General features: G+C 56.3%; 1 protein-coding gene across 2 annotated transcripts in view; it reads left to right on the top strand.

Moving 5' to 3' along the window:
* The first annotated feature begins 224 nt into the window (after window positions 1–224).
* Window positions 225–16,527, top strand: part of slc37a1 (solute carrier family 37 member 1) — a 49,971-nt gene continuing 33,668 nt past the window's right edge. The window contains exons 1-8 of one of the 2 annotated variants that reach the window (XM_072444180.1): window positions 225–415; window positions 6,247–6,362; window positions 6,507–6,588; window positions 6,676–6,781; window positions 7,034–7,112; window positions 8,120–8,255; window positions 9,911–9,987; window positions 10,177–10,343. In XM_072444180.1, the coding sequence (XP_072300281.1) occupies window positions 6,307–6,362; window positions 6,507–6,588; window positions 6,676–6,781; window positions 7,034–7,112; window positions 8,120–8,255; window positions 9,911–9,987; window positions 10,177–10,343 (703 nt within the window). In that variant the 5' untranslated portion in view covers window positions 225–415; window positions 6,247–6,306. Of the gene's footprint in view, window positions 416–6,228; window positions 6,363–6,506; window positions 6,589–6,675; window positions 6,782–7,033; window positions 7,113–8,119; window positions 8,256–9,910; window positions 9,988–10,176; window positions 10,344–16,527 lie in introns of those variants that run through there. The other variant, XM_072444181.1, reaches the window with a different exon arrangement.

Genomic DNA, 16,527 nt, shown 5'->3' on the forward strand with positions numbered 1-16,527 from the left:
GGGTTACGCACATGGCGCGACATCAGTGTTTCTGAGGTGAGCAGAGGGTTACGCACATGGCGCGACATCAGTGTTTCTGAGGTGAGCAGAGGGTTACGCACATGGCGCGACATCAGTGGGCGCGAGTCAATGCCGCGTCATGACGTCACCTCAGCTCGCGCGTCACTGTCACAACCAGGAAGAGCTCCAGGACTGTGTTCGATCCGCGGCTCTTCACATCCATGACCCGGGAAAGGCGCCGCTGTGTTCGCTGTAAACCCGCCCGGATCGGACTGTGGTACCGCCGGAGACACCCGGAGCTTCTGCCGCTGCTGTGCGGGCGAGGAGGCTCTTCACGCGGCTTGTCTGGAGGCACAAGGGCCGCGCAGAGCTGCTGCTGGAGCCACGGGTTCTGAAGGCAGCGACCGTGGACCTGGTGAGTCCTGGACACACGGACCTCCAGGTTTTACGTGTAGAGATCCTTCTGGGGGCCAATGGTTTTGTTCACGTTTACGCACCGGGAACTGCTCCAAAACAGTGGTACAAAGGCTGTCGTGGCACCAGCTTCCTGATCTGATCTAGTCCAGGTTCGTGTTGTGTTCCTGGTTGTTTTAGATTTAGATTTGTTGGTCCTTGTTTAGTCCTGGGCCGTTTTTCATTGTTCGGTATGAAGTCGCAGTACTCGTGTACTCCAGGTGCAGTCTCTGTTCTATCTATCTATATATCTATATATATATATATATATTACACACACACAAACTGAATAAACAGCCTTTTACTTTCATCAATAATCTACTTTACTTGTAACTATTCTCTATCTAGGAGCCTTCAGTCACCATAATTCAACCTTTTATTTGGATAAGAATGTAGAATCAATGTTGCCAAAGTACATCCTGGCCCGTCCCTGCAGCTCTTCAGTTTGCGGTCAGCCTGGTCAGCCAGTTTGCCCTCTTGTTTGCTCAGAGCATGTGAAGCTCCTCTGCTCAAACATCACGGTGGTGCTAAGTGAGACTCCTGACGGCGTCTCCCTTTAATACAGCCACAGTTCATCACAGAAGTGCTGCATCTGCCCTTTATATCAACTGGAAATTACTTTTTATTGACAGCAATTTCTGCATTCGTCTCACTTCTTTGCAAAGCCTCTACGCAGCGTCTCATGATGTCATGCAGCGTCTCATGATGTCATGCAGCGTCTCATGATGTCATGCAGCGTCTCATGATGTCATGCAGCGTCTCATGATGTCATGCGGCGTCTCATGATGTCATGCGGCGTCTCATGATGTCATGCGGCGTCTCATGATGTCATGCGGCGTCTCATGATGTCATGCGGCGTCTCATGATGTCATGCGGCGTCTCATGATGTCATGCGGCGTCTCATGATGTCATGCGGCGTCTCATGATGTCATGCGGCGTCTCATGATGTCATGCGGCGTCTCATGATGTCATGCGGCGTCTCATGATGTCATGCGGCGTCTCATGATGTCATGCGGCGTCTCATGATGTCATGCGGCGTCTCATGATGTCATGCGGCGTCTCATGACGTCATGCGGCGTCTCATGACGTCATGCGGCGTCTCATGACGTCATGCGGCGTCTCATGACGTCATGCGGCGTCTCATGACGTCATGCAGCGTCTCATGACGTCATGCAGCGTCTCATGACGTCATGCAGCGTCTCATGACGTCATGCAGCGTCTCATGACGTCATGCAGCGTCTCATGACGTCATGCAGCGTCTCATGATGTCATGCAGCGTCTCATGATGTCATGCAGTGGGTTTGGATAATATCAGATGCATTTGCACTGAATAATAATACATTTTGTGTTTGGTGAGAAATGATTATTTCCAGTGTCTCGACTTTTCGCAGTCTTGTTTTTGCCGTAGTCTGTGTTCTCTCTGACCCACTCAACTCACGCTCAAGTGTACCAGTGGATCTTGTACAAAAGACTCTGTAGAACCTGTCTGGTCGTGTCGTTTGCTTTGGGCCCGGCTTGGATGACCTTTGCATGCATTTGTAGCATGTGGAGTGTCCAGCGGAGGGCGCTCCAGCCGTGGTCGGGCGGGATGGAATACGTGTGACATCATAAGATGCCGATTGCATCCCATTCACAGGGTTTGTGTGAGGCTGTAGGTTGGGTAGATGTTAATAGAGTTGGGGTGTGTGGCTGTGGCGGTGACGGTGGTGTGGCGGTGGTGTGGCTGTGGCGGTGGTGTGGCTGTGGCGGTGGTGTGGCTGTGGCGGTGGTGTGGCTGTGGCGGTGGTGTGGCTGTGGCGGTGGTGTGGCGTTGGCGGTGGTGTGGCGTTGGCGGTGGTGTGGCGTTGGCGGTGGTGTGGTGGTGGCGGTGGTGTGGCTGTGGCTGTGGTGGTGGCGGTGGCGGTGGTGTGGCTGTGGCGGTGGTGTGGCTGTGGCGGTGGTGTGGCGGTGGTGTGGCTGTGGCGGTGGTGTGGCTGTGGCGGTGGTGTGGCTGTGGCGGTGGTGTGGCTGTGGCGGTGGTGTGGCTGTGGCGGTGGTGTGGCTGTGGTGTGGCGTTGGCGGTGGTGTGGCGGTGGTGGTGGCGGCGGTGGCTGTGGTGGTGTGGCTGTGGCGGTGGTGTGGCGTTGGCGGTGGTGTGGTGGTGGCGGTGGTGTGGCTGTGGCGGTGGTGTGGCTGTGGCGGTGGTGTGGCTGTGGCGGTGGTGTGGCGGTGGTGTGGCTGTGGCGGTGGTGTGGCTGTGGTGGTGGCGGTGGTGTGGCTGTGGCGGTGGTGTGGCTGTGGCGGTGGTGTGGCTGTGGCGGTGGTGTGGCTGTGGCGGTGGTGTGGCTGTGGCGGTGGTGTGGCGGTGGTGTGGCGTTGGCGGTGGTGTGGCGGTGGTGGTGGCGGCGGTGGCTGTGGTGGTGTGGCTGTGGCGGTGGTGGTGTGGCTGTGGCGGTGGTGTGGCGGTGGTGGTGTGGCTGTGGCGGTGGTGTGGCGGTGGTGTGGCTGTGGCGGCGGTGGTGTGGCTGTGGTGTGGCGGTGGTGTGGCTGTGGCGGCGGTGGTGTGGCTGTGGTGTGGCGGTGGTGTGGCGGTGGTGTGGCTGTGGTGTGGCGGTGGTGTGGCGTTGGCGGTGGTGTGGCGGTGCTGTGGCTGTGGCTGTGGCGGTGGTGTGGCTGTGGCGGTGGTGTGGCGGTGCTGTGGCTGTGGCTGTGGCGGTGGTGTGGCTGTGGCGGTGGTGTGGCGGTGCTGTGGCTGTGGCGGTGACGGTGGTGTGGCGTGGTGGTTGTGTGGTGGTGTGGCGGTGGTTGGGCGTGGTGGTTGTGTGGTGGTGGTGGAGTGGTGGTTGTGTGGTGGTGTGGCGTGGTGTGGCGTGGTGGTGGTGGAGTGGTGGTTGTGTGGTGGTGTGGCGTGGTGTGGCGTGGTGGTTGTGTGGTGGTGTGGCGTGGTGGTTGTGTGGTGGTGGTGGTTGTGTGGTGGTGTGGCGTGGTGGTGGTTGTGTGTTGGTGTGGCTGTGGTGGTGGTGGCGGTGGTGTGGCTGTGGCGGTGGTGTGGCTGTGGCGGTGACGGTGTGACGGTGTGGCGGTGTGGCGGTGGTGTGGCGGTGGTGTGGCTGTGGCGGTGGTGTGGCTGTGGTGGTGGCGGTGGTGTGGCTGTGGCGGTGGTGTGGCGGTGGTGTGGCTGTGGCGGTGGTGTGGCTGTGGCGGTGGTGTGGCGGTGGTGTGGCTGTGGTGTGGCGGTGGTGTGGCTGTGGTGGTGGCGGTGGCGGTGGTGTGGCTGTGGCGGTGGTGTGGCGGTGCTGTGGCTGTGGCGGTGACGGTGGTGTGGCGTTGGCGGTGGTGTGGCTGTGGTGTGGCGGTGGTGTGGCTGTGGTGGTGGCGGTGGCGGTGGTGTGGCTGTGGTGGTGGCGGTGGTGTGGCTGTGGCGGTGGTGTGGCGGTGCTGTGGCTGTGGCGGTGACGGTGGTGTGGCGTGGTGGTTGTGTGGTGGTGTGGCGGTGGTGTGGCGTGGTGGTTGTATGGTGGTGGTGGTGTGGCGTGGTGTGGCGTGGTGGTTGTGTGGTGGTGTGGCGTGGTGGTTGTGTGGTGGTTGTGTGGTGGTGTGGCGTGGTGGTGGTTGTGTGGTGGTGGTGGCGGTGGTGTGGCTGTGGTGGTGGTGTGGCTGTGGCGGTGACGGTGTGGCGGTGGCGGTGGTGTGGCTGTGGCGGTGACGGTGTGGCGGTGGTGTGGCGGCGGTGTGGCGGCGGTGTGGCGGTGACGGTGTGGCGGTGACGGTGTGGCGGTGGTGTGGCGGTGGTGTGGCGGTGGTGTGGCTGTGGCGGTGACGGTGTGGCGGTGGTGTGGCGTGACGGTGTGGCGGTGGTGTGGCTGTGGCGGTGGTGTGGCGGTGGTGTGGCGGTGGTGTGGCTGTGGTGTGGCGGTGGTGTGGCGGTGGCGGTGGTGGCGGTGGCGGTGGTGTGGCTGTGGCGGTGGTGTGGCGGTGCTGTGGCTGTGGCGGTGACGGTGGTGTGGCGTTGGCGGTGGTGTGGCTGTGGTGTGGCGGTGGTGGCGGTGGCGGTGGTGTGGCTGTGGTGGTGGCGGTGGTGTGGCTGTGGCGGTGACGGTGGTGTGGCTGTGGTGGTGGCGGTGGTGTGGCTGTGGCGGTGGTGTGGCGGTGCTGTGGCTGTGACGGTGGTGTGGCGTGGTGGTTGTGTGGTGGTGTGGCGGTGGTGTGGCGTGGTGGTTGTGTGGTGGTGGTGGTGTGGCGTGGTGTGGCGTGGTGGTTGTGTGGTGGTGTGGCGTGGTGGTGGTGGTTGTGTGGTGGTGTGGCGTGGTGGTGGTTGTGTGGTGGTGGTGGTGTGGCTGTGGTGGTGTGGCTGTGGTGGTGTGGCTGTGGCGGTGACGGTGTGGCGGTGGCGGTGGTGTGGCGGTGGTGTGGCTGTGGCGGTGACGGTGTGGCGGTGGTGTGGCGGTGTGGCGGCGGTGTGGCGGCGGTGTGGCGGTGACGGTGTGGCGGTGGTGTGGCGGTGGTGTGGCGGTGGTGTGGCTGTGGCGGTGACGGTGTGGCGGTGGTGTGGCGCGGTGGTGTGGCGTGACGGTGTGGCGGCGGTGTGGCGGTGACGGTGTGGCGGTGGTGTGGCGGTGGTGTGGCGGTGGTGTGGCTGTGGTGGTGGCGGTGGCGGTGGTGTGGCTGTGGTGGTGGCGGTGGTGTGGCTGTGGCGGTGACGGTGGTGTGGCTGTGGTGGTGGCGGTGGTGTGGCTGTGGCGGTGGTGTGGCGGTGGTGTGGCGTGGTGGTTGTGTGGTGGTGGTGGTGTGGCGTGGTGGTTGTGTGGTGGTGGTGGTGTGGCGTGGTGTGGCGTGGTGGTTGTGTGGTGGTGTGGCGTGGTGGTGGTGGTTGTGTGGTGGTGTGGCGTGGTGGTGGTTGTGTGGTGGTGGTGGTGTGGCTGTGGTGGTGGTGTGGCGGTGGTGTGGCTGTGGCGGTGACGGTGTGGCGGTGGTGTGGCGGTGGTGTGGCGGTGTGGCGGCGGTGTGGCGGCGGTGTGGCGGCGGTGTGGCGGTGTGGCGGCGGTGTGGCGGCGGTGTGGCGGTGACGGTGTGGCGGTGGTGTGGCGGTGGTGTGGCGGTGGTGTGGCTGTGGCGGTGACGGTGTGGCGGTGGTGTGGCGTGACGGTGTGGCGGTGGTGTGGCGTGACGGTGTGGCGGCGGTGTGGCGGTGGTGTGGCGGTGGTGTGGCGGTGGTGTGGCGGTGGTGTGGCGGTGGTGTGGCGGTGGTGTGGCGGTGGTGTGGCGGTGGTGTGGCGGTGACGGTGTGGCGGTGGTGTGGCGGTGGTGTGGCTGTGGCGGTGACGGTGTGGCGGTGGTGTGGAGTGACGGTGTGGCGGTGGTGTGGCTGTGGCGGTGCCGGTGGTGTGGCTGTGGCGGTGACGGTGTGGCGGTGGTGTGGCGTGACGGTGTGGCGGTGGTGTGGCTGTGGCGGTGCCGGTGGTGTGGCTGTGGCGGGGACGGTGTGGCGACACCGGCCGCCGTGGAGTGTCGAGGAGGAAGAAGAGGATCTCATGTGTTTTGAACTCGTGGGCTTTGAACTGGAGAATGAAGTCTAAAGGATAAAGTCTAAAACGGGCATGTCCAAACTAAGGCCCGGGGGCCAAATGTGGCCCTCAGACCAATTTTTGTTGGCCCTCTGGCATCTTGCTGCCCACGCTGTCCACGCTGTCCACACAGTCCACGCTGTCCACACAGTCCACACAGTCCACACAGTCCACACAGTCCACACAGTCCACACAGTCCGGAGTCATCTCTCCAGCAGATCTTATTCTGGATAAATAATGTGTGTTTCAGTGTGATGGAGTGGACAGAAGGCAGCTGACTCCTCTGTGACCCCTGACCTGACCCCGGGCCATGGCTCCACTTCCTCCTGGGATCCGCTTCCTGGTCTCCTTCAACAGAGACCAGTGGTAATGAACAGTCTCTTTGTATTTTGCATTAAAATAGGATGTAGTATTTCCACATCCTCACATATTAAGCAAAATATACTTCTTTGAGCTTTCAACCATGTTACAAAAATGTTCCCTCTTCCTCCTGGTTCTTCTCATGTGCAGGTATCGTGCTCTGACCTTCTCCCTGACCTTCCTGCTTTACACCAGCTTCCACCTGTCCAGGAAACCCATCAGCATCGTGAAGGTACAGCAGCCTTATGTTACGCTACAGTCTGAGCGGACATTACTGACTTCGCTCTCCTCTCCTAAATGTTGTCCTGTGCTCTAACAGAGTGAGCTCCATAAGAACTGTTCTTCTGTGAGTGAGACATGGACTTCAGCCGGGACCCCCTCCTCGGCCTCGCTGACCTCAGACCACTGCAGCTGGAAGCCTTTTGGTCAGATTTGATTATACTCTACTTCACTAATGTCTCTCCACACAAGCACTTTCAGATTTGTGTTGAAAAATTAGTAACTATTCCACCACCTGCTTCTCTCAAGGACATAGTGTTGCTTTGTCTGGAATGTTCCAAAGTTCCTGGTTAGACCCTGTTCTGACCCTGTTCTGACCCTGTTCTGACCCTGTTCTGACCCTGTTCTGACCCTGTTCTGACCCTCTTCTGATCCTGTTCTGACCTGTGTGTTTGCAGATAAGAGTAACTACAAGCAGCTCCTGGGGGCCATGGACTACTCGTTCTTGTGTGCCTACGCTGTGGGCATGTACCTCAGGTCAGACCAGGGGACACAATACTCGGATGCACTGCAACTTCAATAAGCTCTTTAAATAACTCTGCATCGTTAGCATCAGGCACATTTGAATCATTATCCAGGTCTTTCAAAGGGTCAATAATCAGCGTAGACCTTTATAATGCAGAGGTCCACACAATGTTCACTCTAATTTTCCACGTGTCTGTGCAAACACACTAGTCCCCTGGGCACACTGAGGACCACAGTGAGCAACATCAGATGTGCCCCCTGTGGCCACACACCAGTATCACACGCCTGTTCAAAACCATGGATCATAGCAAGTTACATTAAAATAATCAAATTACAGCAGCAATTTTCATTAGTTTACTTTTATTACAAGAAATTAGGCCCACTTAAAATGAAAAATACAAAAATCCTGTTGTTCATGAGATGTATAGTAGTTATATGTGAGAGTCCTGCTTTGGCCTGGCTGTGGTCCAGTGGCACAAGCCATTCCTAAAAGAACTACATTTCTTTTTTACTTTGGCTTGTTGAGTGGATGTGTCTCAGGCGCTGCCCGTTCGTTTCACCATGATGAGGGGTTGTGTCTTTTAACTCCGCCGCATTATTGTTAGCTAGAACCTGCAAGGTGCGTATGGACAGGGCATTTATGCACTATCAAAGCTATGATTGGCTGTGTAGCGTCCCCCGCGGTCGTCCGCGTGGACCGGCGCACCCGCGGGAACAGTGGGTCCACAGCCAATGCTCTGTCAGTGAAATATGTGGTTCTAGAAGCTGCTTTAGCTCCAGTTTGCTCCAGCTAAACCTGAACTTTGCCCAAACTCAGAGTTTTCTGTGGCTGAAAAGAAGTTTGTTAAGTTCAGTGTGAATCACCACAATAACCGGTTCAACAAGCTTCTTGAAAATGACTTTTAGCACATCAAGATTGTATCCTGATGCTGTTTGTATTGTACAGTGGTCAAATATTTTCGCCATACATTGTATCACTTACCAGAGTTGTAACAAAGGTTGTGCGTCCGTCTGCACAGCGGCATCATCGGTGAGCGCGTGCCCATCCGCCTGTACCTGAGCGTGGGCATGCTGTTCAGCGGGCTCTTCACCTGCCTCTTCGGCCTGGGATACTTCTACAACATCCACAGCCTGAGCTTCTACATCACTGTGCAGGTACCACACTGTGTGTGTGTGTGTCTGTGTGTCTGTGTGTCTGTGTGTCTGTCTGTGTCTGTCTGTGTCTGTCTGTGTCTGTCTGTGTCTGTCTGTGTCTGTCTGTGTCTGTCTGTGTCTGTGTGTGTGTCTGTGTGTGTGTCTGTCTATGTCTGTCTGTGTCTGTGTGTCTGTCTGTGTCTGTCTGTGTCTGTCTGTGTCTGTCTGTGTCTGTCTGTGTGTCTGTGTGTGTCTGTGTGTCTGTGTGTCTGTGTGTCTGTCTGTCTGTGTCTGTCTGTGTGTCTGTGTGTCTGTGTCTGTCTGTGTCTGTGTGTCTGTGTGTCTGTGTGTCTGTGTGTCTGTGTGTCTGTGTGTCTGTGTCTGTCTGTGTCTGTCTGTGTCTGTCTGTGTCTGTCTGTGTCTGTGTGTCTGTGTGTCTGTGTCTGTGTGTCTGTGTCTGTCTGTGTGTCTGTGTCTGTGTCTGTGTGTCTGTGTCTGTCTGTGTCTGTCTGTGTCTGTCTGTGTCTGTCTGTGTCTGTCTGTGTCTGTCTGTGTCTGTGTCTGTCTGTGTCTGTCTGTGTCTGTCTGTGTCTGTGTCTGTCTGTCTGTGTCTGTCTGTGTGTCTGTGTCTGTGTCTGTCTGTCTGTGTCTGTCTGTGTGTCTGTGTCTGTCTGTGTCTGTGTGTCTGTGTCTGTGTCTGTGTGTGTGTGTGTGTCTGTGTCTGTCTGTGTGTGTCTGTGTCTGTCTGTGTCTGTCTGTGTCTGTCTGTGTCTGTCTGTGTGTGTCTGTGTGTCTGTGTGTCTGTGTGTCTGTCTGTGTCTGTCTGTGTGTGTCTGTGTCTGTCTGTGTGTGTCTGTGTGTCTGTGTGTCTGTGTGTCTGTCTGTGTCTGTGTCTCTCTGAAGGTCAAACTGTCAGACGAGTAAACGAACAGTGTTAGGTTCACTTCTAACTCCTCCTCCTGTGGGCGGGACTAATATGAGAGTTCAGGAGAGCGTCAAATGTACTTCTAAAACTCTTCTTCAGATTGAGAAGGGCTTTCAGACGGAAGTCAAACGGAAGACGGCGTTTGAAACTTTTCCTACCAAAGGCAGGTCAGTTTCAGGGTAAACCCCTCCCTGAGGGCGGGGCTTAGACAGGTCAAAGCAGCATAAAAGTCTAGTTTCTCAGACCAGCTCTGCAGATTGAAAATGACTCTCCGATGGCAGTTCTGATTTTTAAAACATTGTCTTTTAAACTTTTTTCTGCAATCTTCTGAAGATATGTGATATATAATTTAATTGTTGATCATTTTTGGACCTTAGAAAATCAACATCTTCAACATTTGAGGATTTTCTGGTGTTCATAAATGTGTGCCTAATCCATAAGTGATATTCAACCCTGAGCCTTTCAGAACAATCCATTTACAGCTTTTGAGTTGGAGCCACTCAGAACTTCAAAGTCACTCTTTCCACTCTTAAACTGCAGGTTTATGGCTCTGATCCCAGGGAACAGGAAGTCCACGTCTTTAGGGTTGGCTAATGTTTAAATGCCCTCAAACAAAGACTCTGGTTCTTTCCATTGTACACACGGAAGCACTTTGATCTTTAGTTTCATTTCACTTCAATTAATTTTATGAATAGTGTCTTTTTTCCCCTTATTCTAGATTTGCCTTGACTGAAGTCTGCTTGGTCCACAGGTGGCGAACGGCCTGGTGCAGACCACAGGCTGGCCCAGTGTGGTCACCTGCATCGGGAACTGGTTTGGAAAAGGACGGTGAGACACGGTGACTCAACTCTGACTCGACGCAGATTTGACTCTGACTCGACTCTGACTCGACTCTGACTCGACTCTGACTCGACTCTGACTCGACTCGGACTCGTCTCGACCTGGACTCGGACTCGACCCGGACTAAACAATGACCATGAGCACACTTGGTGTGTTGACTCTCTTGTCTCGCTGCAGCCGGGGCCTGATCATGGGCCTGTGGAACTCGCACACGTCCGTGGGGAACATCTTGGGCTCTCTGATCGCTGGGTACTGGGTCTCCTCCAACTGGGGCCTCTCTTTCCTGGTCCCCGGGCTCATCATCGCTGTCATGGGTCTGGTCTGCTTCCTCTTCCTGGTCGAGCGTGAGTAGTTTATGATCAGATGTTGGCATACAGTACTGATGTATTTGCCATCTTACTTGACTTGTTAAATGCAAATCTTTTATTGAAATTTTTACTAGATCATAAAAAATGATCTAGTAAAAAATATGTTAGAATTAGTGCCATATGTTTAAGAACATTGTTACTCAAAATGTGCCTTGTGGTGGCACCAGGGTCTTCTGCAGGTCTCGTGTTTGTTTAATGATGCCCTCCTTTGTGTTGTCCTTGTTTACAACGACTTAAATCCCAATGCAGTCCTTCTTTAGACCTGAAATAGTCCTGCCATAAACCAGGGGTATTTCTGGTGGTACCCAGAAGGACGCATGTTTTCATGTTTTTCGCATGTTAGCGCAACGGATCGCATCGCATCTCTCATCGCCGTGGATTTCCGTCTCTTCTGCGCTCAAACTGTCTTTCTCCGTCTTCATTTTGTCCCGTACATTGAGGGTACTATATTATGATAGATCAATGCGCTTAGACACAGGGAAACGAAAGTTACGACTGTAACTACGGTTCTATGAATCCCGGATGACCGCCAGAGGCGGTGCATAAAGCACTGGATGATCATCCTTGCGCATACACAGGTCGAGAATTAATAACAAAAAAGTCACCTTTGACCCCCGGTGGCTCTTTGCAAGATTCACTCTGTAGAATCTTGCAAAGGTATTCGGGGATGTCCAAGAGGCCGCCGCACAGATCACGTCCAAGGACACCCCGTTCATAGCGGCCCACGAAGTTGAGAGCCCCCTTGTGGAGTGGCACCTCACCCCGGACGGCAATGGTCGCCCTTGTTGAGTATAGGCTTCCGTGATTACATCAACAATCCAGCGCGCAAGACGCTGTTTGGACAGAGCCTGGCCCTAGCGCGGGCCGGCGAAACAAACAAACAGGCTCTCAGATTTGCGTATCAACGCTGTAGCACGCCCATATGCCTCAAGCGCGCGGACAGGACACAGCTGTTCGGCGGCAGATCCCGCACCAAAACGTGCAAGTTGTAGCGGCCGGTTGTGCCCCTCCGACAAAATCACTTTTGGAACAAAATCTATATTCGGCCAAAGGGAAACCCCAGAGTTGTCGGGGTGCCAACGAAAACAGGAGTCTGCCACGGACAAAGCCTGCAGCTCACTCACCCGCTTCGCAGAGGCCATCGCCAGAAGGAATGCCGTCTTCATTGACAGCCATTTAAGGTCAACCTGCGACAGAGGCTCAAATGGAGGGGATCGCAACGCCTCCAGCACCAGGGACAGGTCCCACGCCGGGGCCACAGACCGGGCCAGCGGATGCAAACGCCGAGCACCCTTTAGAAAAAGGGAAATATCTTGGTTACGGCCAACCGAGAAACCATTCCACCCCACATGCCCACAAGAAATTGCGGCAATGTATACCTTCAGGGTAGATGGAGAGCACCCCTGGCCAAGTAGCTCTTGCAGGAATGCGAGCACCGTTGACACAGCACAATGCACTGGATCCTCCCCGCTTTTGCGACACCAGGCGTCAAACAGTTTCCACTTGCAGGAATACAGAAGACGGGTAGACCGGGCACGAGCATTGCTTATTGTGTTCCCAATCTCCCCGGCGTACCTCGAGAAGGTCAGGCCGGGCCCTGCAGCGGCCATACCCAGAGCTTCAGGCGCTCGGGATTGGGGTGCAGAATCTGACCCCCTAGTTGAGAGAGGAGATCCCGCCTGGGGGGGAGACGTCTCGCTGTGCCGCAGCAGAGCCTGCGCAGCAAAGGAAACCATGTCCTCCCTGGCCAATACGGGGCCACAAGCAGGAGACTGTGGCCCTCCTGAAAGACCCTGAGAAGCGTCTGATGAATCAGGGGGAATGGGGGAAATGTTTTTCCGTGTCCGATCACCGGCTCCACCACGAGCGGCACGCACCACCACGAGCCGCACGCACCACGAGCGAGTGGCGCCGCTTCCCCTCCGCTGCACCGGCGTTTCCGTGTCCGATCACCGGCTCCACCACGAGCGGCACGCACCACCACGAGCGGCACGCACCACCACGAGCCGCACGCACCACGAGCGAGCGGCGCCGCTTCTCCTCCGCTGCACCGGCGTTTCCGTGTCCGATCACCGGCTCCACCACGAGCGGCACGCACCGCCACGAGCCGCACGCGGCTCCGCTTCTCCTCCGCTGCACCGGCGTTTCCACGCCCGAACACCGGCTCCGCGCTCCCGCACCCGCCGCCCCGGAGGTCTGTACCTGGGCGAAGGTGTGGTCCCAGCCCGCCACAGGAGCAGACACGGAGAGCGGGGCACCGGCTCCACCCGGAGAAAAGCAGCCCCATACAACCAAGGTACAGCCCCGTTTCTCTGCTTTCCCCGCTCCACAGACGGGGGCGATCTGGTCACAAAACTGGACTCAAATGCGTCTTGATTGGGCTAGAGCAACGCCGGCGTCTGGTATGTGGACTGCCGCTTCTGTCCCAACGTCTTTGTTTTGTTAGTCGTTTCCATTGTTTTGTTTTGTTCCCGCGTCTCTGTGTTGTCTTCTGTCTACATCCCTGTTCCTTAACTTCATCGGACATTACTGCACCGTCCATCGCTCATCTCCTCCCTCACTCCTGGACTATCTACTGCCCTAGCCGCCAGCTAACAGCTGGCTTAACACCTGCTGAGGTCCGTCATGGTATCGCGGGGCCTCCCTGCCGTGCAGACAAGGTCTGGGGCAACCAACGCCACTCACTCCACCAGCTTCAACACCCGGTCCACTGCTGCTTTTTCACAACTCTCTGCCCACCAGCTTCTAGTTAACCAGCTTCTAGCCACCGCCAACATACTAACTGGATTACTCTCATCTGCTGCTACGTTCCATCTCCTCCTCGGACTATCACTCCCGCGCCTCCAGGCCACCGCTCCACCAACTTCTCGCCTACTCACCTACACCGCTGCTGACCTTCACCTCCTCAACCATAACCACCGTCTCCCAGCTGCTGCTGCCTCTGCAGCTAGCTCAGCTGGGATCCTTCGCCGGCCCCGCTACATCCACAGGGGCTCTGGTCTCTCCCATAACCAACACTCCAACGACGGCTCACCTATCCCCTCACTCTGGACTAGTTTTCGCCCCCCCCCGTCACCCCCACCTGCCGCACTGCCAACCTCAGCAACCTCCGCCCCCCCACCCCTGCGCCCCCATCCATCTCCGCGCCCCCATCCATCTCCCTTGCACTGCTGAACTGCCGCTCCCTCTCCAACAAATCACCTGTTATATCTGAACTGCTACTGGACAATAACATTGACCTGCTTCTCCTCTGTGAAACATGGCAACAGCCCCTGGACTTCTATGCTCTCAACCAAGCCACTCCCTCCAACTACACTTACACTGCCAAACCCCGCCTCTCCGGGTGTGGGGGAGGTCTTGCTGTTATTCATAAAAAATCTACATCCATCACTGAACTGAACCTCAACCTTCCATCCATCTCATCATTTGAATACCTCGCCTTCTCCCTCCCCAACTCTATCACCGCTATCCTGATCTATCGTCCCCCAAAGCCCCACCCCTCTTTCCTCACTGAATTGTCTGAACTCCTCACCATCGCATCCTCTCTCTCTGCCCGCCTCCTACTCACTGGTGACTTCAACATCCACACTGACTGCCCCAACGCCCCACTGACATCCGACTTCCTCTCTCTCCTGGACTGCTTCCATCTCACCAAACATATTGACTTCCCCACCCATACCAAAGGCCACACTCTGGACTTAGTCTGTTCCTCTCTCCTACCCATATCTAAGCCCCACCCCCTCCCCTTCCCACTCTCTGATCATCTCTGCATCCTTTTCTCCGCCCCCCTACCCTCGCCCCACAACCCCAAAAAACGCACCATCACCTACCGCAATATCAAGTCAGTCAACCCCCTCACGCTCTCCCAGCTCATATCCTCTGCTTTCCCCCCTGACTCCCCCCCCTCTTCCCCCGACGACTATGCTGTCATGCTCAACACCACCCTCTCCGACTCCCTTGACTCCCTAGCCCCCTGGAAAACCTCCTCCGTCTCATACATCAACCCCGCCCCCTGGTACACCCCTGAACTCCGCACCATGAAGCAGACTGGCCGCCAACTCGAACGACTCCTCAAAAGAACCCGCCTCACCGTCCACGCCGAAGCTTTCAAATTACACATCTCCTCCTACCGTGACGCTCTCCAAGCCGCCAAATCTGCCCACCTCTCCACCCTCATCAACAGCTCCCACCGGAGCCCTCGCACCCTGTTCTCCACCGTCAACAAGCTGCTCCAGCCACCGGACATCACTCCACCCTCCTCCCCTGACCTCTGCAACTCTTTCCTCCTTGCCTTCAATGACAAAATTTCCAAAATCAACAGCTCCATGACTGCCGTCTCCATTAACTCCATCACCACCCCCACCCCTGCCCCCCCCCCTCTCCCTGACCACCCACCCTTCCCCCCCTCACCACCTTCTCCTCTGTTAACTCCTCTCATATCATAGACCTCATCACCGCTTCCAAAACCACCACCTGCTCTCTCGACCCCCTCCCAACGACTCTAACCAAGGCCTGCCTCCCTGCTCTCATCCCCCATCTCACCACCCTCTTCAACCAGTCTTTATCCCTCGGCCATGTTCCTTCCATCTACAAACTGGCCTCCATCACCCCCATCCTCAAAAAACCCACCCTAGACTCCGCCAACCTCTCCAACTACCGCCCCATCTCCAACCTGCCGTTCCTCTCAAAAACGCTGGAACGCATCGTCGCCGCCCAACTTCACACCCACCTCCAGTCAAACAACCTCTATGAACCCCTCCAATCTGGCTTCCGCCCACTTCACAGCACTGAAACAGCCCTGGTCAAAGTACTCAACGATCTCCTCACCTCTGCAGACTCCGGGGCCCTCAACATCCTGTTACTACTAGACCTCAGCGCAGCCTTTGACACTATAAACCATTCCATCCTCCTACAAAGGCTGCGCCAACTGGGTGTTGAGGGCTCTGCACTCGACTGGCTCACATCCTACCTCACCAACAGGCAAGAGTTCATTTCCCTCTCCGGTCACTCATCCACCCTCTCCCCAGTAACGCAGGGGTCCCCCAGGGCTCAGTCCTCGGCCCCTTCCTCTTCATCTGCTACATCTTCCCCCTTGGTCACATCCTCCGCCAACTCAACCTGGACTTTCACTGCTACGCTGACGACACCCAGATATACCTCACCACCAAATCCACCCAAAACCCTCCCCTCAGCCACATCAAAACCTGCATCTCTACAATAGAATCATGGCTCACTCTCAACTTCCTCAAACTGAACAGTGACAAAACAGAGCTCCTCCTCATTGGCACCAAATCCACTCTCAATAAAACTGGTCCCTTTTCACTCAGCATCGACACCTCGACCATCACCCCCTCTACCCTGGTACGCAATCTCGGTGTCATCATGGACCCCACCCTCTCCTTCACTCCCCATGTCAGCCACATCGTCAAGACCTCATACTTTCACCTCCGCCGCATCGCCAAAATCCGACACTGCCTCACCCTCCCCGCTGCTGAATCCCTCATCCACGCCTTCATCTCCTCCCGCCTCGACTACTGCAACTCCCTCCTCACTGGCATCTCCTCCCATTCCCTCCACAGACTCCAAATGGTCCAAAACTCCGCTGCCCGCCTCCTCACCCACACCCGGTCCCGTGAACACATCACTCCCGTTCTCCGCTCTCTCCACTGGCTCCCCATCAAGCAGCGCATAAACTTTAAAATACTCCTCCTCACCTTCAAAGCTCTTCACCACCTTGCCCCCCCCTACCTGTCTGACCTCCTCATCCCCCACCGCCCCTCCCGAGCTCTCCGATCCTCCTCCTCTCTCACCCTGACTGCACATCCCGACTCAAAAGTTTTGGCGACAGAGCATTCTCCCGAACAGCACCCCGACTCTGGAACTCCCTCCCCCAACCTGTCCGCCACTCTCCCTCACTCACAACATTCAAATCCCGCCTAAAAACGTACCTCTTCACCCAAGCCTATGACCTCCCCTACCCCTAGCCTCCTCTACCCCATTGCCTACTCTTCTACCCCCTGTTACATCCCCATCTTTTTCTCTCTACTTCTTCTGTCTTGTTCATTTTATCTGTATATTAATGTGTATTGTACGTGTTGTCCCCCCCTGTCTGTAAATACCCCCCCCTTTTTTATTTTTATTATGTTCAGCGTCTTTGGGT

The sequence above is a fragment of the Eucyclogobius newberryi genome, unplaced genomic scaffold (genome assembly GCF_026437365.1).
Source record: "Eucyclogobius newberryi isolate DKJ021-1_F unplaced genomic scaffold, fEucNew1.0.hap1 SCAF_14, whole genome shotgun sequence".
NCBI classification, from domain to species: domain Eukaryota; kingdom Metazoa; phylum Chordata; class Actinopteri; order Gobiiformes; family Gobiidae; genus Eucyclogobius; species Eucyclogobius newberryi.